The sequence below is a fragment of the Ursus arctos genome, unplaced genomic scaffold (assembly GCF_023065955.2).
Source record: "Ursus arctos isolate Adak ecotype North America unplaced genomic scaffold, UrsArc2.0 scaffold_25, whole genome shotgun sequence".
NCBI classification, from domain to species: Eukaryota; Metazoa; Chordata; class Mammalia; order Carnivora; family Ursidae; genus Ursus; species Ursus arctos.
In genome coordinates, this window is record NW_026622930.1 from 2,342,359 (window position 1) to 2,363,686 (window position 21,328).

The 21,328-nt window shown below is 47.9% G+C and overlaps 1 protein-coding gene across 9 annotated transcripts in view; it reads right to left on the minus strand.

Annotated features, from left to right (window-relative positions):
• Nucleotides 1-11,848: 11,848 nt before the first annotated feature.
• The window catches only part of MARK3 (microtubule affinity regulating kinase 3), a 112,245-nt gene continuing 102,765 nt past the window's right edge, over nucleotides 11,849-21,328 (minus strand). For 5 of the 9 annotated variants that reach the window (XM_048219924.2, XM_026515235.4, XM_026515234.4 and 2 more), the window contains 4 exons: nucleotides 20,602-20,859; nucleotides 16,204-16,230; nucleotides 14,809-14,853; nucleotides 11,849-12,394 (listed from right to left, as the gene is read on the minus strand). In XM_048219924.2, the coding sequence (XP_048075881.1) occupies nucleotides 12,049-12,394; nucleotides 14,809-14,853; nucleotides 16,204-16,230; nucleotides 20,602-20,859 (676 nt within the window). In that variant the 3' untranslated portion in view covers nucleotides 11,849-12,048. The remainder of the gene's footprint in view (nucleotides 12,395-14,808; nucleotides 14,854-16,203; nucleotides 16,231-20,601; nucleotides 20,860-21,328) is intronic. The other 4 variants (XM_048219923.2, XM_026515233.4, XM_026515237.4 and 1 more) reach the window with 2 other exon arrangements.

Consider the following 21,328-nt stretch of genomic DNA (forward strand, 5'->3'; position numbering starts at 1 on the left):
ACCCTGGTCTGGGGCACCTCAGCTCCACATGCATTTTGGGCCAGGAGGCCCTAACCACCCCCAATGTTACCCTGCAACTGGAAAAAGAAGCCAGGGATGGCCTTTGTGCACACTGCATCCTGGGCTGGGGGCAGTCTTACTCATCCTGGGCTTTCATGTCCCACATCCTGGGGCCCAGGACCAGCAGGTTGGGTGGACAGCAGTGGAGTAGAAGCTACAGGAGGTATGTCTTGTCATCTGCCTCAGAGGCCAGGCTGGATCTGAGGGGCCCACCCAGGTGATGTCCAGGCTGGGGAGGGCTTTCAGGAGCCTTTGCCAGGGGGAGGGGCACAGTAGGGGGCAGGGCCCCTGGGGCAGGGATAGGGTCTCTGAACCCATTCTTTAGGCCTGGGGCTGGCACTTGGCCCCCTCCTTGGCTGACCGGCCTGGGGTACACATCAGGTAGGGCTCACCTTTTCTTAGCTTCAGTGTCTTCCTCTGGTCAGTGGGGACTGGGCCGGGACAGAGAGTACACCGCAGACTGTAGAGTCTGGTGATTTGGGAGAAAGGGCTGTGAGGAGCACAGGAAGTACGTCCCTCTGGAAAGGCCTTATGCCCACACTCTTCGTGGGCGAAGGCCCTCCTGCCTGCACAGGCTCCATCAGCAGTACTTGGGCTGAGCCGGGGGGAACAGGCTCAGGGATGAGTGACTGTTTCCACTCCACCCTGAGGTGGGTACAGGCACCTGGGGGCCTGTCAGGCCCTTCACTTCCTGAGAGAGTGTTCTGCGCTGTCTGGACTGTGAGAATAAGGCGCACGTCCTTAACTACCAGTAGTTACATAAAATAATGAGCCGAAACCTCCAATCACCCTGTGTGGGCCTCTCAGCTGGATACCCAGGAAGGCCCAGGTGGGCAGGGCCTGGGTCAGGACTTCCTTCAGGCAGTAAAACCTGACCTCCTCCGGAGCCCAAAAGGCCCCAAGCCTACCCTCCTCGCCTGTGCTGCCATATCCAATACCTGGGCCCTCTCAGGAAGCTGGGCAAACAGGCGTGCTCGCCATAGGCCCAGAACTACACCTGCCACTTGTTTTTCTACCTGTAATTTTCTCTTTGCTCACTTTTATTCTCAGTTATAGCTCTACTGAATGCACTTTTCCATCTGGAAAAGTAGGGACCAGAGTCCCTACAACCTCCCCCTCTCCTCTGGATTCCCGAGACCCTTTAACAGGGTGAGTTTAATTTTCGTTGACATCACAGTCAAACATGGGAAGTCTAAGAAACACCCTATCACACCACAATATGGAGGGAACACACTTTTATTTGTTCCCCATCTTGGATGGATTCCACCAGTCAGCAGCACTAAGAGCATCTATCCCTGCACCCCAGCCAGGGCCCCGCTAGGACATGCCCCCATCGCAAGGCTTCTCAACTGCACCCACTCACACCAGGCAGGTGAGTCTTGCCCAGAGGAGGGGGCTTCCCTGGGCACTGCATCCCAGCCTCCAACCTCTAGATGCCAGCACTGTTACCCACCCCACCCTGTGACAATGGAAAATATCTGCAGACATGGCCAAATGTCCCCCGAGGGCCAAAATCTCCTTTTGCCTCTTTGAATAGGAATTACTTTTTTTAAAGTAAGCTCTGCATCCAACATGGGGCTCGAACTCACAACCGCAAGACCAAGAGTCACATGCTCTACCGACTGAGCCAGCCATGTGCCCCCCATGCTCCAACTGCCTCTTTGAGAACCACTGTCCTACAAAAATAATTAAGAGGTACGATTACTCAGAATGGGGAGAACTGGTCAGGACTGCCAGCAATAAAGGGCTGGTTAAAAATCCGGCCACCTCTCTCAATGAGGCACCACGCGGGCATCACAACAGTGTGAAGAGCTCAGCGAGACGGAGGCACGCTTAAAAAAGTTGAAGTGTAAAAGCAGGTTATAAAACAGCTTGTACTCTGGATCCTGGATCATGTATGGAAAAATCCTGAACAGTAGTTCACTGTGGGTGGTGGGATAACAGGTGATTTCCTTCTTTATACTTCGTTTTCCAGATTTTCTACAGCGAACATGTATTACTTACATAAGTTGAAACACATTTTTTTTAGTGGTGTTTAAAAAGATGCTCTCATGTGTCACAGTTCGTGGGAGACCGCTAAGGCAGGACTTCACTGCCACCGCCTTCCATGTGCTCTGCACAAACCGACCCCCGCCCCTGGAGGTGCAAACAGACTCAGAGGCGAGGGAGGACTGGCTCCAGGTCACGGTTTGAGACCACCCGTTCCAAGTCCTGGGCTCTTTTTGCTGCTCTTTGCTCAGAACATTCAGACCTCCAGCGTGCAGCTCCTGCTGCTCTGAGCACTGGCGGCATAGGCAGCAGCTGCCTGGAAGGTGCCTCATTCTGCACTTCTATTTGGAGCTGCCTGGTGCCCACACCAAAGCCTCCTGAAGCACCCTGGAGGCTGCACCCTGCACTCACACAGATGCGGAGCTAATACCCTTTTCCACAGGTAACAAAGAGGAGCCCGGTCTGACTGGCAAGAGTCATCTTTCTGGCTGTGAGGTTTCCATGGAGCAGGGGGCAGCATGTCAGTTTGGAGAGCTACAAATTTTACATGTGAATTGGACAACACAAATCTTGGTTCCCGTCTGGCTACAGACTTTCTGTAGGGATCTGCGCACAGTGTCTGGACTCCTTCCTCCTTTCTCCCCAAACCTGTCTTTGTAGAACTCGTTCTGCCTTACTGAAGTCTTAGAAGCAAAGATGACATTCTTGGTTTTAGAAGCAGGACTTTCACATCCTTCTCAGAGTGGGGGGCTTGTCAAAATTTAAGGCTCAACTTAAATAATTAACTTTAAGACCCAGAAAAGCTAAGAAGTACTCCTAGCTCCTCCCATGTCTGATGAATCTGTGTGGAGACAGCTGCCTGTCTCCTAGCAGCCATTCTCCCCTTCTGCTTCCATTACAAAACCCTGGTTTTGAGCCTGGCATGCAGCTGCAGCGCTAGAGAAGCACATTTCTGAGATGACCCTGAGGCAGCTGTCACCGTGGAGAAAAAAACGCTCCAACAGTCATCTTGGGTTCGGAGGCACAGGCCAGCTAAGGGCAGCAAATGGAACACCCGCAGGTGCGCAGCGCACACACCTGGCGTGCACACGTGCGATGACCAGCACCACTTCTGCTGAGGCGATGGGGCCTGGGGCCGGGGTGCTGCTCTGCCGTTCATGGAACCGACTGCAAGGCTTGCTGGTCTGGCAGGGCTTCAAGGTGAATCTGTCCAAGAATTTAGTTAGAACTAAATCCAGTAGCTCCAGAAACACAGCCTGGCTCTGCCTGGCCGCCCATGCCAATGTGCACTCAGAATGGCAACACGTGAGACCAGAGACACACAGCAGCGGCACCAATACCTCCAGGCCCGCTTTCATTTGCCACTTTTGGTCTGACCTGGAGCTCCCTTCTGCATGCCTGTTTCCTGCTTTCCACATCTGGTCCAGCCTACCAGAAGCCCAAGGTCTACCTATGCCCAAATTTCAGGGAAGACCTCCCCGCCTGCCCTACCTCTCCTTTTGGGAAGACCTCAGTCCTCACAGGTCATTGTCCTTGGGCTTTATCCTTTAGTCACTCCACCGTCATACAACTGCTTCACTATGAATCTTCTCTCTCAGAACACTGACTATGGGGTCAGGCTTTGGGTCTTCCCCCATCCATCCCACCCCATCCCAAGTGGGCTGCTCCCATTACTGGTAAAGGTGGCCTGTGTTAACACATTCCCCGGGGTTACTCCAGAAATATACAACTTAGGAACAAAAGATAACGTCCATTAAATTTTCACTAACGTGAAAAGTCTAGTTTTGTCAATATTTTTGACCCATCAACTGCCCAACACATTCAGAAGCACTTCAAACACGTTAGACTTTCAAGAAGAAATAATAAAGGTGGCCCATATTTAACCACACTTGAAACCGCTGACTTTGTGCTGGGCAGGCCCCACCTGCACAGCAGCCGTGAAAATCACAGCAACAGCGCTTATCTTAGAGAGGAACTGCTCTGGGCAGAAGGAGGCCAGGGGTCCTGCCTCCTCTTCCTACTCTTCCCTGAGACCAGAAAGGAGGGCCAAGGTGCTTATTGCTTTCCTCTATCCTCCTAGCCTGAAGAACAGAGGAGAACAGAACTTGGCCTTTCTGGCCCAGTTCCAGTGTTTTGGTCCAACTTACAAATGATGTGATACTATGAAATGCAACCCAACAACATGTGCCCTGTGCATTTAGTGATATTGGGGCAAAAAGACCTTTTTGCAGCACCTTTCTAGGTAGCAGAGCCCTACCACTACAGACAGGCCGGGCTGCCATTTGATGAGCCACAAGGTAAGCCCAACAGGATTCTCCAGAGTTCAGAGAAGGTGGGGAGAGGGCCAAGCGGACCCAGAGCACTGGGGCCGAGAGGGTGGAAACTGCAAAGATTGGAGGCAGGAGGTGACGAATGATCTGGGTGCTGCAGAACGAGCAGATGGCCAGAAGATACAAGCAGAGAAGGGACCAGCGTGAGCAGTGCCCCGGGGTGCACAGAGCAGCTCCTGGTGTCACAATGGGAAATGGCTCTCAGCGGCACCATCTACCAAAGGATTTTGGGTGCCATATTAATGAACATAACTGCATATGCTCCTACTTCCCAGCTTATTTCCATGCAAAACATGTCTGATTTGAGAATGTATTCACACCTACCCACGCCTACTGGCAGCTCCCTTTTGAGTGAGGGAAAGGCAAGTCAGCACAGACCTCACTCCGGAAGGAGCTGGCATGCCGGGTGCTCCACACTGGCCAGGATGCTTCCTCTCTGGTCCCTGGGACCTGGCTTCCTAGTGCAGCAGGGTCTATTTTTGTCTGGTGACAGAACTCTACCCAAAGCCTGCCACGTCCCTTCCTAAGAAAGTACCGGACCGAAGTCCTCTTAAGAGAACAGAGGTGCATTGTCTGAGACATATTTTATTGGGATGGTGACAAGACAGAGCCTGTCCGGCAGGGCACTGGTCCTGTCACTGCCCCCACACATGCCCTGCGTCTGAAGTAGGATGAGCCTTCCACGCCTGCCTTTGCACATACCACCGCTTCCCCTTCCACTGAGCAGATCAGGGGTGCTTCAGGTTGCCCCTGTAACCTCTACCCCCTCCCCACTCAGACTGGATTTCCAGACCGTGTCTGTGCGCCTCTCCCTGTGAGAGCAAGCTTTTAGTGGACTTAGGTTTTACCTAAGTTCTTTTTGGATCCCCAGAGCTCAGCACAGGGCCCTCCAGGGTACCTGTCCCACTCTAACCCCCCAAAAATGCATGTCAATGAACCAACATATGAACAAACCACCACGAAAAATCTTCATGTCTTGTCCTGAAATACCTGAAAAGAACTGGGGCAGTTTAACTTGGGGAAGCAACACTCGGGAAGGAAACTCCATTTTTGTCTTCAAATATTTGAGCCCTGACTAGTGAAAGCTCCCAGGAGTAGGAGGCCACCAGGGCTGGGCCAGAAGCTGCCTGGGCATCAGGAAAATCCAGGACCAGACAGGACCCCCCGCCAGCCCCCCGAGGTGTGCGTGCATGCATGTGCACACCCTGGCACTGAGGGTGCCCAGCAGAAGCTAGACAAGCTCCTGATGAGCAACCGCTTGAGGGATGTGTTCTAGAGTTCTGGCTTAAAATAACACATAGAGGTGGGTTCAGTGGGTGGGAGGTAGAGAGCAGGAAACTTCAGAAGGCACGGGCTGGGGGAAGGGCTGCAGGATGATCAGCTGTCCCTGCTCTCAGTGACGCTCCCCAGGAAGGCACCTATTTGTCAACCCACTTGGTGAGGAGATATCTCACTATGGCCACAAACCACTGCAATGAGTATCTAGGGAGCTGGAAAAAGACGCAAGAACCTCAGAATTTGTAACCAATCAGCCCCACCAAAGAAACAGCAAGATAAATCAACAAAGCCATCAAACCAAACCCAACAGCAGCCAAAGTGCCTCCTGTAGCCCCAGTCTCCCCAGACTTCCCGGAGAGACCTGGGTCATCTTAGCAAGCTGCGCTCTAGTCTCGCCCCAAGATGACCCCCAAGGAGCAGCGTCCCTTTCTCAGGCAGGAGGCACGCAAGCTCTGCGAGCCAGGACTCCTGCTCAGCAGGTCTCACCTCCAGCTTGGTGCCTGTGACCAAGCGCCAGGAGCTGAGGGCTACTGTTAATACCCCAAAGACTCTGACCTCCAGCTTACACACTGCTGCCAAGCCTCACGTGGCTGTTGTCTTAATGCACTGAAAGCTAAGCACCACACTGCGCGACTCTGTGGTGTGGGACACAGATTAAGGCTCTAAGCCAAGAGCTTTAACCCCCAGTTTCACATCAGATGGCAAATGTCCTATGATTCAGGACCTAATCCTGGACGCCCAGAGCACCGGCCTGAGGACCATGCGGCATGGTCTTGCTCCTGACTCGACTGAATGATACACTATGGGCATCAGCTATTCGGACAGCTCAGTGAAGAGAAAAGCACATTCCTAGTCCATCTCTGAGCCTGTCTCTAAAACAGAAAGGGCTCAGCGCAGACGGCTGCTGGAGACCAAGGAGGATGGGCCACAAATCAAAATATAGCTTCCCATGGCTGCACCTGCCCATCCTTGGGCCTTAGACTTTGGGGAACCTCAGTAAGTTCTGACTGAAGCCACTGAAACTGCCTTGTGCTTCCCAGGTACTTCTTGCCCATACTACTAGTACTACTATTAGTACTTACTCCTCCTCCTCCTCCTCCTTCATCATCATCACCGTCATCATTATTTAAGTGAATACTTATCTTGTACTAAGTACCTGGCACTATTCTAGGTACCTGGGATATAGGAAAAAACAAACCACCCTACCCCGTGGAGCTTGCATTCTAATAAGGGCAGGGAGGGTAGATACAAAGACAAAATACATTTGATCATGCTGCTGACTCTTAGCACGACACAAAGCAGCAGACAGTGGGAGGGCAGAGCTGGGCAAGCAGGCCGGGAGAGCCGCTGTTATTATTCTATTCTATTCTATTCTATTCTATTCTATTCTATTCTTGTAGGATCAACACGCAACATGGGGCTTGAACTCACGACCCTGAGATCAAGAGTCGCAGTGGGATTTTACATGTGACGGCAGGGGCACATGGGCAGCTCAGCTGGTTGAGCGTCCAACTCTTCATTTCGGCTCAGGTCATGATCTCAGGGTCTTGAGATCAAGCCCAGGGTCAGGCTCTGAGCTCAGCACAGACTCTGCTGGAGATTCTCTCTCTCTCTGCCCCTCTCCTCTCTCCTGCTCTCTAAAATAAATCTTTAAAAGTGATGGCAACGGTAGACCAGTTGGAGGAGAGGTGCCCAGCAGTCTGAAGGGAGGGTGGGGTAGGGTGGGGTGGGGTGGGGGTGGAGGGCCCCATCTGCCTCCCCTGCCTATGTTCTTCCTTCCACCAGACTCACACTCTTCCCTGTCCCCTGGGGACATAAGCCAAAACTTGGGGCCAGGAACATAACAGCACAGGTTGGTTTCCTAACACCAGGCTCAGAGACCAGAACTCTATATTTTAGAAGCTGGGGAAATTTTATTTATTTATTTTTAAGTATTTCTTTTTAAATTTTCATTTATTATTATTTTTAAAGATTATTTATTTGACAGAGAGAAAGAGAGAGAGATATTACAAGCAGGGGGGTAGGGTCAGAGGCAGAAGCAGACTCCCCGTTGAGCAGGGAGCCCAATGTGGGGCTCAATCCCAGGACCCTGAGATCATGACCTGAGCCGAAGGCAGACACTTAACCGACTGAGCCACCCAGGCGCCCCTGGGGGAGTTTTCTTAACAAGTCTCTGCTGGGAGGGCAGGGAGCACGGTGTTCAAGGACCTCAGTGTCCTGGCTAAGCTGGGTGGGGAGGAAGGGCACAGTGTTAGCTTGAATTCTTGTTTAAAAGGGCCTGTACCTGTAAGGGCTGCATGTTCACTAGCATCTGCTAGGCACCCCACTCTGCACCTGCCACCTGGTGGACTTTGCCAATAACCCAGAGTCAGATATTATTACTACCACACTTTATAGAGGCAACCTGAGGTCATGAACCCAGAGCCTGGAAACCAGGCTGCCTTGATCAAGGGCCTACACCTCAACTGCTAAGCCACGCTGCTTAATTCAGGTTTAAACTGGGCTCTGACGTCTGAGTGAAGTGAATCCTAAGAGGTCCTGCTCTGGCAAAACACATCCTACACCAGCCTTCCCATCCATCTAGACCCTGCTGTAGTAATCCGTGGGCAGACCTCAGCACCTCTGCCACAGCCCGAAGCTCACCTCCTGGAAGAGTACTTTGTTACTGTGAGTTCACACAGCCTTCCTTGCATTGTCCACTCTGCTATCCTGGTAAGCTGGCGTCCTCCTTGAGAGTCTCAGACCCCCCACCCCCTTTCCATTCTTCACGTACCCAAACCTCTCCATCTAGTCCCTCTGATGGCTTCTCCTTACCATGTGACCTCCCTTCCCCCGGGGGGAGGAGCCAGGCCCAGATGCCCTGCTTGAGCTCTGACCTCTGAGGCGTACAATGCTGGTTTGACACTGATCATGCCCAGTTGCCCCCCCTGGGGTGCCATCACACCAATGGCGAGCAGGGCCTCTAAGGAAGCATCACCCCCCGCCTGGGTTATGGTCTCTCAAAGTGGTAGACTGAAGACCCATTTACAAAGCTGTGAAACTCTGTCCTCTTTATTGACTGGAGAGGACGCCTAGGTTCTACTCTTGGGGACAGTCACACCTAGACTCCCCCGAGCACTGTCAGGACACCTGCAAGGCACATCCTTCACTCACCATCGCTCCCTTCAAGAGCAACCATTCCCCCAATGTAAAGTGGGCTGCTGAGCTCTTTAAAGGGTCTCATGGCAAATCAGCAAAAACAAACCCAAACCCTAAACATAACAAAAACACTCTGCAAAAAGCCAAGTTTTGAGCAGGCAGACACACCTCCCTGCACCCGTGTCCTCTGCTCTGTGGACACTGAGGTCACCATGCACCACTCAGAAAGCAGGAGCTGCCAGGAAACGGTATTCCAGAGATGGTTTTCACAGCAACAGTAACATGTTCATAAAGCACACACAGTAAGATCTTTCTTTTAAGTATCATCCTTCTCTAGGCTTTGGGAGAAACACACACTGTGAAAACGATCACGGTTGTGCTTCTCACATGCAGTCATATTCCTTCCCAGCTTTCCGCCTGGGTCTTCACTCTCAGAAATGAAAGGACGGCCCAATAGCCAGGCACGTCGTTAAAAAATGCTGTCTTGATTCCTCTGATATGCCTCATCAGGATGCGAGTCAGCATACCTGGAATACTAACCCTACTTTCAGGAGTAGGAGAACACTCTTGTCAGGTAAATAGAAACAGTAGCACCTCCCCCACCACATACCTTACCTCACCTCTGAGGGACTCCAGAGGAGTGGATGAGGGGAAAAATGTGGCCTTGTCATTGCGTCTGAAGTGATTTTCAAGTACTCTAGAATATTCCTTTTCAAAATTCACTGTATGCAGAATAAAAACATCGTACTACAAAAATGTACTATTCTAAAGGAAGGGCATGGGCCCCATTGTAATGGATTTGATTTCACATTTTAGCTGCAGTAAAGGTAACACTACCTATGTTGCCAATGAAACCAAACTGATGTCAATCCGTGACACAGGCTTTTAAATGAGACGGACCCAGATGACTTCTGTGAATGAGTACCCAGCTCTCACTGGATCAGTAGTGCATTAAAGCGCCCACACGCTTCTGACAAACCAACAACTGACAACACGAGCATCTGAGTCTGCGCACAGAGTGGTCGTCTCATCACAGCACGTGAGGAATGAACTTCTCTCACAGCAGCCTAACTTCCAGTATTCAGTGTGTCCTTGAGAACAAAAATACGGCACACTATTAGAACGTGTCTGAAGCGTGAAGGTCAGAAGGAGCCCCACTGCAGCCACATCCTGCATGGCAGAGCTCCGCTTCCCCTCTGCAAACTTCCACAGGGTAGCAGCTTGGAGGAACCCGTCGTGCACACTGAGTTACGAGAGAAGCACTTGTGCAAAGGAACTGGGTCTAGAGAAGGAACTAAAATGCCTCAGGTGAAAAAAGGAAGGAGCTGGGACCTATTTTGTTTTGTTTAATAATGAAGGTTTGAAAGCCCCAAGTCAGGTCTACCGCCACCCCTGCAGGCGGGGCCCCTCCCACCTCACTGCTCCTCCCAGGCCGCACCCCTTTTCTGGGAGCTTGTGTCCCATATCCACATAGGATCCACCCTCCAGCTAAGGAGTTGAAGAGCTGAGGGCTCCCGGGGTCCCTTCTGGGTCTCCACATGGTATTTGAAGGCACCCCCAACACAGTGCATTCAGAACCACTCTCCTGCTCCCCGGTCCCTCTCCAGCAAGCTGCCCCATTCCAATGGACAGCAAACTCGTCGTTTCTGCTGTTCAGGCCAAAACTTGTACAGCCTTGGCCTTTTGCTCGCTCATCCACCGCCAACCCAAGAGCAAATGCAGTTGACTCGTATTTCAGGACATATCCAGAACTGTCATGGTCTCACTGGACCAGCAGCACCTCTTGCCTGATCACTGCCGACAGCCTCTGGACAGCTTTCCTGGCTTCTCTTTGCTCCCCGAGAGGACAAGCCACCGCCCCCATCCCCCGATTTAACATGGCACCGACCAAACATCAGGTCCCTCGGAATGCCTGACCCCGCTCTGCATTTTTTTCCTTGGCATTGACCACTCCGTTCCTACAACTTACTTATTGTTTACTGACTGCCGTCCTATTAGAACATAAGCTCCTTTTGGAGGGATCTGTGTTTTGTTCACTGATGTGTCCCAGACACCTAAAGCAGTGTTCTGCCTGTCCCTGATATCCCGTAGTATCTGAGTGACTGTCCAGACCTTCATACTTTCAACATCGACAACAAACCTAGAATCCAAAATAGTACACCAATCAATGTGGCAATTTCCCCATGAGATTGAAGTGTCACCCTAAGTGATGAATTCATTACTCCCTCTATATAACCAGGTAGGTGGTGGAAAAAAGCTGTAGAACTGATTCATGTTCTGAATAAAAAAAAAAAACAAAAAAACAAAAACCAAAAAAAACACCACAGAAAAACAAGAGAGGAAAATTACATACTTTATGGAGAACAAACCCAGAACCGTCAAGACCTGGCGTCTCTCCACACGGGCTCCTGGAGGCTCCTGATTTCCTTCCTCCTCAGGTCGCCAGGAGGGCCGACTTCTCCCTCTATAGCCTTTGGAGAAAAAAGATGCTAGTAATCACAAAATGCTGGGCTCCAAGCTAAGGGCAGACTGGCCCCAGGCCTTCATACACTTTCCATTTGCTTTTGCTCAGCTTGGTGGCGGAGGCAAAAACATACCTTTAGTCACTGCCTTGATCTGAGTCTTAAATACAGTATTAGGAGACAATGCAAGGTTTTACTGAGAAAAAGTGAATTTTTAATTATCTTGTGAATCTACTTAGAAAAACACAGGCAATGTTCACAACTATAAATTTAAACCTTTTGCACTAAAAAAACACAAAACAACAAACACAAAACCACAGGCATGAACTGTAAACCTGTATTAATTATCAACTAATCTTAAGGTTAATTCTTAGTAGTAATTCAATATTTTCCTCCTTGGCAATTTTAATGTTTTAGCACCAAATGATCTCCCACAGAGGTACTCGTAACAACTCTGGCTGCCAGTGTAAGGAGATGCTTCCGGATGCACTACTTCACACGCACAGTCCACGCTCACACCACACAGACAGGAGGCCCGTGGCGATGATGTCTCACGCTGACTTTCAGGGCAATGGAAATAAGACAGAGGGCACGCGTGTCACACATCTTTAATGTAGTGCATTCGTAGAAAAAAGGCCAGCTTCCGCTCCCAGGCGTGCTCTCGTCCTTATATTTTAATATCATGATTTAGAAGATGCAGACGTTATTACCTAAATATTATTCTATACATTTCCATCAGTGTTCAGGAAAACACTTTAAATCGCTACTTAATTTACACCGTAATTACTGGGTTACAGCTTTAGCTCATTGGCAATTTTGGAAGCAATATTTTTGAAAGCTATGGATGTCCCTGATATCCGCTTAAACCGGACCCCGTTCAGAGACAGTCTTGGCAGCTTGCACACCTCCATCTCCCACTGCACGAGGTTCTCTGCGTGCCCATCTCCGTGGACACAGAAGAGTAAGAAGCGCTCTCTCTGCTCGTAGTCGCAGTTATTGGCGTCCAGCACTTTGCGGATTTCCCGCATCATGTCATTGGGATCCATGGAACTCGTGGTTTTCATGCTCCAGGTAAAGCGCAGGGAGCGAGGTTTGGCTTCTTTGTTTTCATCCTTTTGCTCGGCAGATACGTTGCGACTGAAATGCACAGTGGCAGGTTTATTTTTAATTGCACAGAAAAATCTACCTTTTCTAGTCCAGCTAGCTCATAATCAACCTCTTCACTCTAACAGGGTAACTCGCATCCACACTTCTCTTGCACAGGCTCCCGTGTGCTGAACTGTTCCTTTACTGAGAAGCATTCCTCCATTACTCACCCCCCCCACCCACTTCCAAACCATAACCCACACAGGCAAAGGTCTACCTGGCTGAAAAATCTTCACCAGCCATCTATTCTCAATGACATTAAGAAAATAATGGTTAAACAGTATCCTTGGAGATCAGGTGAAGTAGAGAGCTGAGCACTTCTCCAGGAAGAGCCCAGCTTTCCCCTCCAGGCTGACTGCAGGTGGCAAGGAGCCGGTGGGGCCCGCCAAAGGCCCAGCTCAGGGAGGCAGGGTCAGCAGGCCAACTTCTGGCTCTGACCAGCACGGCTGCCCCTGTACCACCACTTCTCCTGTGAGATCGGTTCCTCATAAGCTTTACCACAGCAGTTACTCAGGATAACCAGTGCCTCCACATGGTTCAAAATCACCTTCCCTGCAGGTGGCCCCTGATGCTGTGTCTACAGCTGGGTGGGGCGTGGGCCCTTCTCTCCAATCCCTCCATCCACCTTGATCTTCTTCCTGCCATTTTGTTAAACTGCTAATTTAACGTTTAAAAATAATTCTTAGATGACATTATTTTACTACTGAAGCAGAAAAATGAAATGTTAAGGCTTATTTGTTGCTGAGCACTCAACAACCAGTTTGACTGCAAGCTGTATCGATTCACAGAGTGGAAGGGGTGGACCCAACGTCTACAAGGTGATGTCACAGTGGGGCCCTGGGCACAGTTCTCTTGGCAAGTCCACGACTAGGAATCTACCATATCTTGCTGTTCATGGCATTTAATCATCGTTGCCACAAACCGTTATTTACACTCTCGTGTGTACATCGGAATGCTTCAGTTAGGACGGTGAATGCCTGACACTCTGGTGTATTAAAAACACCCAGTATATGCATGTTAAAAACACTTCATCCTATGGCAAACTCATCAGAGCTGAGGGTGGGCCATAGGTTTACTATGCAGATAGCTGGCAACCTACTGGTAGAATATTCAATTTAGTTCACATCCACTCAAATTGATCAGAAGCTTCCTATGTACAAAATGTTGTGTAAGGCACTAAATAGATTACAAAAACGAGCAAAAGCTCTCAAGCTAATTTGGGTTTGGGGGAGGGAAGACCGCAACGTAAGGCCACGGCAGTAGTTCAGGAAAGGTATGAACAGTCCACTAGAGGATGGCAGGAAAGACAGGTGGGGCCCTCTGAAGGGAGGAGTGCAGGGAAAGGAGGAAATGGCTTCCAGCAGGGGGTGGCATCTGAAAAGAGCTACCAAGAACCATGAGATTCCAATACAACTGGGAGGAGGAGAGTGCGTGTGCTGAGCAGAGGGAATATCATAAGCAAAGGCAAGGACGTATGGAAAGCACAGAATGTGTTGAGGGTATAATCAAGTGTACAGATGGACTGGAACTGGGGGTACAGCATCACCCCAACAGGCACTGAGTACTTGCGGTAGGCAAACTCAGGACAGCTGGAGCCTGCTCAAGGCCGGCATGGGCAGGCGTGGGGTGGGAGTGACGCCTCAATTGGGGTACAGGTGGAGTCCGGGGAGGCTGGGCCTGTTGAGGCCACCCAGGGCAGGTCAGGCAATGGGGCCACTGCAACTTTTCATTCAGAAAAGTCACATGATCAGAGCTGTGCTTTAGAAAGACCAGCAGGAGAGCAAATGGGTTAACGGGGACCTGAGACAGCATGCTGGTAATTGGTATCGAAAGGGTGTAAGTGGACAAGATCTGCAACTATGGAGGCCTATCTGGTGAACTCCTCCAACTCCCAAACCTGTGTAATGAAATACAAAATGATCTACAAAATGTAAAAGCAAATTGCTTGACTACGTAATCATTCTCAAAGAACCATCTAATTTTAAATATGAAAATTCTACTCAATATTCTGCTTTCACTCTTTGAGACCAGAATCAAGTAGGAGTTATGGACATGTCAATAGTGCTCCTACTGACTCCCAGAGCTCATCTCAGGCTGTCAGCGCCCAGGCAGGAGGGCCGCGTATTTTAACACCCAAACACCAGTGGAAAGCCCAAGTCAGGCTGGGATCCAGAAGGCTTCCACCAGCCGGTGGCCATGGCGCTCTGGCGCCCTCAAGTGGCTACTGGGAGGCGGCAGCAGCGACACACTTCTGCTTCACGAACCCACAGAACACTGACCTCACCAAGCAATCCTACACTGGGAGCAGGGATATGATGCAGGATATTCAGAAAAGAGCATTGTTTCTGCCACACACATGAGATAAATACCTATAAAATATTTTCAGTAAAAATCATTTCCCTCACCTTGAGCCCTCATATCTCCCGTTCCTCTCATATTCAGTTGGAAGCCTCAACGAACAGAATGCAGAAGCACAGAGAAGTGGGAAAGAGAAAAGAAATCTTACAGACCAGTACACGACCACCCACATACAAACACAGATGTTATAAAATGAGCAAATCCAAAGCACTCTGGGTCACCAGCTGTGCTTGTTAAACTTGTCCTGTCACGGGGGTGACTCAGCCCATGGCCATTTTTCTCCATGCGTGCTTGCAGGCAGGGTAGGAGGCTGGCCGCACACCTGCTTCATACACACAGCAGGTATTCCTGCCCGGCTCTGAAATTGGAGATATTCTGACTTTTTAACCCCTCCCCCAATACGTAATGGGTTTTAACTAAAAGGAAATTAATTCTATCAGTTAAATCCTACCTCCAACTACAAAATCTCCCATGCAAGGAAAAATTTGGCAACTGGGAAGATTAAAAAACAGTCATGGAGTGGAATTTCCCATAGGAGGAAAGCACTCCTCCTACAGTTTTAACAAAGAGCTCACTTCACACAGCCTTTCAGTGACCCACTGACCTCATCAACACACAGACCTCCACAGCCTGGCCTTCTGGACACAGGTGGCTGGCCCAAATGGCAGATTTTCTGCCTCATTCTGTGTGCATTCCAAGACAGTGAGCAATGTTTTTGTTCTCCTGACTCATCATCATCAAAAAGTAATCATCTGGTAGGAATATATAATATTTTTCAGTAAAAGTAATGAGACCTACTTCCTTCAGTGGTTGGTGGAAAGCAGCTTTTAGACAGACTACTACTTACTCTTCAACTCTCTGAAAATATTAAAGCATTTCTGCTATAAGCTGCCCACATCTTTATTTCTGAAAACCTCAAACCAAATGAAGCTGTAGGTTTGAATTTTGTGCTTGTTTCCCATGTAAAAATATTAGCTAATTTCCCGGTTATTTTAAAGCCTTTTGCTAATTCAATCTTCACGAAATAAAAGATGGCAACAGTCACCACTTACCTTCTGCGGGCTTGAGGCCAATCAGTAATTGTATATTAATATTACTGAACATCTCATTCTTCAAACAGAAGCATGCTAAGTGTTATTAGTATGAAGACAGAATTATTTGGATGCTAAATAATTCTACCAAAGAAAGAAAATGCACAGAGCATGCACAGGCCTATTGTTACATGGGTGCCACAGTCCCTTTACAAATGCCTGACAGAGTTAATCTATTTCTTTCCAAGGTTTCCTTACAAAGAAATAAGTATTTAGTTCTCAGCAGAAAGTTTAGTTTTTAAGAAAACAAAACAAAACAAAAACAAGGCTAGAAAGCCAAACCTGATGTTAATTGCAGGAGCCATTTTGGGGTAAGGATCGAAAAAAATAATGTGTATATATAAATCCTACCTTTTGATAAACCTGAATGACATGTTTCTAAAAGAAATTAAGCCAAAAAAAAAAATTAACAAAAATGACTTGCACAAATTAAATAGAAAATCTAGTCAATTATAGAAAGAAAAACGACAAATAAAACAGGGCTCCTCTTCTGTCCAATGAACAACGAAACAGCGACATTTGTTGAAAAAGTAAAATTACAGGTAATTGAGTATGTGATCTTTTAATTTTCTAGAAATATTAAAAATCTTACTTGTAAGAAAAAGTCAATGGTAAATATTGACGTTAGCTGTAATTAAATTTATTTAAAGGTTTCTCAGATGGATATACTTTAAGATGACAAAATCCAACATTCTGTGTTCTTCTTTAAGTGACGGAAGTCATCTGCAGTACCCTAGAGTAAGAGGGTAACACCTCTCGATCCTCTTCAGGATGTCTTATGAACAAAAACCTCACCTTCTTACAGAACATTAAAAATTTCATTTTAAAGTGTTCAACCATTAAGAGAACCCTTACTTGTCTCAGGAAGATGATTTAAGCATTCACAGAATGTCTACTACAGTGTAAGACCTAAATCACTTTTTAAGAAAAAACTAAGTGGGGTTTAAAATGAAGCAGACTTTTCAGAATTTTAGATGGTAAAATGAACGGATATTAAATGATAAGATAACAATGGAGGTTTCAATTTACGTTTTATGGAATAAACTGGAAGAGCTGTATTTAGAAGGGACTTTGCTTGTTAAAATGAAGGAGATGCTCAGGTTGTTCTGAACGGAATCTGACCAAGGAAATTCCAAACTATGAGTCGGGCTTGTACGATCTTGTGGGCAGCATTCCTGGGCAAGTGCAGGCTGGGCTTGCCAAACTATTTCTGAAACTTCCCAGTTCTGTGACAGAACACAGAATTCAGTCTGAGTGAATGAAGTAATGAATGCCTTGGACTTGTTCTTGTAACACAGATAATTTGGGATTGCTTCAGATACAACCAATCAAAAATTATCTAACTACTGTAGAGAACAGCTAACCACTTCATAATCAGATCAGAAGTGGGGTACACAGCAGGGTTATACGCAGTAGAGAAGACCATGCACATGACAATATTTTGTAAATAATTAAGCACTACATAAACATAAGGCAGGATTATGCAAAAGATTATTTTAGTTGAAAACTGATTAAAAGACCTTTCAAATGTATCTTCATTTCCCAATTTTCTACCTGAGAAAAGTCAAGTACCATAGGACTGCTTTTCTTCACTTTTCCTGCCACATGAATCCCTGAGTTATAAGGAGGAGGAGCAGCAGGACTGAGGCTGCGCCCGGGGCCCTGTGGACCAATCTGAGGCACACAGAGGCATGTACATAGTGTCTACAGGGTAGAAGCGACTCTGAGCACCCTAGGCAGGCCAGGCTTGGCCCCAGTAGGGGACAGCCTCCCTCCTTCTGACTACAGGCGGCCTCAGAGCACACAGCTCTCCGAAGCCACATGTATCCAGGGTAGAGTCAGAGCCAAGAGCGGAGTGCAGGCCTTCCGGTGCCAGCTTTCTTCCCACCCAACCTTAGCAGATCTCCTAGGCACCACCTACATAAGAACACCTGAGCCTCTTTCAGGGACCAGGACTCTGATTCTCACAATTATTGTTAGGGCGGGATAAGTAGCCTACGCTGATCTAACACTTAGTTTATCAGCGTACCTCTAAAGTACAGTAACCAGGGGAGGCTAGACCTCAGTTTGCAAACTTTAACAAACAGAAGACTATATTTCTGCAAATTTTTAGGGGTGGAAATTGCCGGGAAATGTAAAATAAGATGACCCCCAAGATTTTTTAAAAAATTAAACCAAGAAAACTCAGTCACCAATTTTAATTCAAAGACATGAAATAAACTACATTAGGAAATGAAGGGCAAGGACTGCAGCCCACAGTGTCCCTGACAGCCCTGCAGGGCAGCACACGCAGTGGATTGAAGGGCCTCTCCTGGAGGCACAGACCTGACTCAGCAACTTCTGGCTCCAGAATCTTGAACGTGTGCCTTAAACTCTCTGAACCTCATCTCTCAGGTTGTCCTACAAAATTGGGATAGCCTCTACTACACAGTCAGACTAGACATTAGATGAGTGTGCGAGAACGTGTGTGTATACACGTGCATCTTTATAAACGTAAAACAAGTATATCTCTATAAATCTACAGACATCTATTCATCTTAGCACATGATAAACACTCAATAAATGGTAGCTGATGTTACCTGTAACAATGATAGCATTAAGATAACCAAAAAAAGAGCACAAAGGCAACAAATAAATTCAAGGATATTCTTGATATGTAAGGTTTTATTTAAAGAGCCCATTAGAGACCGAAGTGTAAAGACAGACAGGTGTCTATCCTGCAACTACAGCTTTGGCAGACCTGACCAGTGTGCATCCCCGCTGCACTCAGGGCTCTCCCCGGGTATAACACCAGGCGGTATTAAGCAAGGGCAGGGAGCTAACAGCCAGCTGGACGATACCTGGTTCCGTCCCCTACCACCCAAGTTTCAGAGGCAGATTCCATTTCAGTTTAGTCCACAAGGAAGGAACTAGGGGACAGGGAGGCCTGGGAAAGGCCATAGGATGACCCTAAAACAAAGGAAGGAATTATTCTGGGGGTCACCAGACTCTTCTTGGATTGAGCTCCCTGCTTCTCTTACTGATCCCGAGTGGGTACCCCAAATCTCGCAAAGCCCTTTAGACTCTTCTGCCCAGTTTACAACAGAGGGTCCAGCAAAGGGGTGGATTAAGAGGCTGGATTGTAACTTCTGACTGCCCTCTGACCTCCAGCCAATGATAATAGATAGCAGAAGTCCTCCCTAATCTGGTAGTCAGTGTCCTGACAATAAGCAATTACCTGGAGAAAGACAGTTGAATGTGACTTGGCTAAGTTCAGGTGATTGATCTAAAAGAACATAACATTACTGGAGGAATTAAGGAGACTGAAAACTGGTATTTGGCTTATAGGTTAAATACCAAAGATAGCAGGAAACACAGCAGCCGGCTAGCGAGCCACAGGAAGTGTGGAGAAACAGAGTACGGATGTGCCAGCCATTTCAGACTCTGCTGTTCTGAGTAAAATACAGATGATGAACAAGAGGGTCTGCAACATGGCAAAGCTGCAGGATGCCCTGGACATACTAATCCATAGTGAGGCTCAATTTTTTTTTTTTTTTAAGATTTTAATTATTTGTTTTGAGAGAGAGCGAGTAAGCGAGAGAAAGCCCAAGGTGGGGAAGGGGCAAAAGCAGAGAAAGGAGCAGACCCGATGCCGGACTCCATCCCAGGACCCTGGGATCGTGACCTGAGCTGAAGGTAGACGCTTAACAGACTGAGCCACCCAGGTGACCCATGAGGCTCAATTTTTAAGAAAGTCTTCTGGGAGTCCTGAGCACACAGGGTGCTCAGGTGTCCTGAGTGTGGTCCTAGCCAACGGTGCCTCTGCCTGTGTGCTTACGGTGCACAGGGGTACTTTTTCTTCCTCCTCTTATAGCAGTCAATGATTCTAAGCCTTTGCAGGCTCCAGATTAGGTTATGGAAATAAAGTTCAAAGTACCTCAAGGGAAAATGTGTTTTTACACAACCATATACTAGCTTCTTGCTGAGAAGAAATCAGGAATTTTATCTGCCAAACTACACCGTTTAAGCAAGTTACCTTGTTCTTACTATAACTTACTCAGACCAACAGAGAACAATTTTAAGATTTAGGCCTTAAGAAACTTAGTGTTCTTCAATGACAATGACAGGAGATGAGAGAAAAAATGTCTCTCTCCTCCATGTCCAGGGTTGGTCACACTGCATGCTGTCTTTTGCGGCAACAGCTTCTGGAGTGCCAGCCTACACTGGAGGTGGGGTTTTGCTAAATTGCAGTAAACATGCATGTGGACAGAAGTGTGATCAAAAGAACAGCAATTAAAGAAAACAACAGCCTCCCAAGTGCTAGAGGATTTCTGGTTCTCTGAAGAATCTGAGCTCTGTAATTCCTATTCTAAAAGGTTTTAAAGTATAAAGTTCTATATATAAACCAGAAAAACATGATCTAAAGACAAAGAGAAGAGCGCCTGGGTGGCTCAGTCAGGTGAGCGTCTGCCTTTGGCTCAGGTCATGATCCCAGGGTCCTGGGATCGAGTCCCGCATCGGGCTCCCTGCTCAGCGGGGAGTCTGCTTCTCCCTCTATTCCTGCCTGTTGCTCGTGATCTCTCTCTCTCACAAAAAGAAGAAAAAAAAGAAAGAAAGAAAGAAAGAAAGAAAGAAAGAAAGAAAGAAAGAAAGAAAGAAAGAAAAAGACAAAGTGAAAAGTATCTGGGCAGTTGCTTCACACAACAGAGAAGACACTGCTCTTTTTGCTCTTGTATTTGTTCCAAACAACGAGCACCACCTGGCACTTACCTCCTTGTGAGTTTTGAAGTTAATTTACTAAAAAGATTAGTGGAGCCTCGGCTTCGAGTCTGTGACAACGGTGTGGCTTCGTGGGACAGGCTGGGTGAGGCGGGTGGGCCGTTATACGTGGCGGTCCGCCGCTCCCGGGGCTGGCCGTGGAAAGTGCTGCGACTGGCCGTGCCCCGCGGGAAGCGGAGTCGGTCTGGGGTGGCTGCACTGCTGACACTGTGTGTTGAAGCCACTGGAGTCCTCGGATCAGGAATAGTGCTAGAAGATCAGAACAGAACAGTCTCACATCTTTGTTCACAAAAGCCCAGCTTTGTGGCAAACATGGCACACAAAAATCTACAATCCCAATATACCTCTTACATATGGTGGAGAAAATCAGTTACTATAAATCTCTAGACCTAAGGGGGTATTTTATAGGGCTCAGGACCAAAAGGCAAGCTAATTAGGAGGATATCAAATAAACAGTATATAATGAAACACAGCCTCATGAGGTTTAAGGGAATAGGACGTACATATTTTCAAGGACAAGATTAATGCAGGGAAATTCTAGGACAAAGGAATGGCTAACTCAAGCTTTTTCCCTTTGCTTCCTTCTCAAAGTTGCTTACATGCAGAGAACCTTGCCAATATAAAAGAAATATAGGCTATGCGGGTGAAACTGAAGAACAGGCAACTAAAAAGTTTTAGAAGCACATGAACACAAATGGTATGTTTACTATCAGATTCC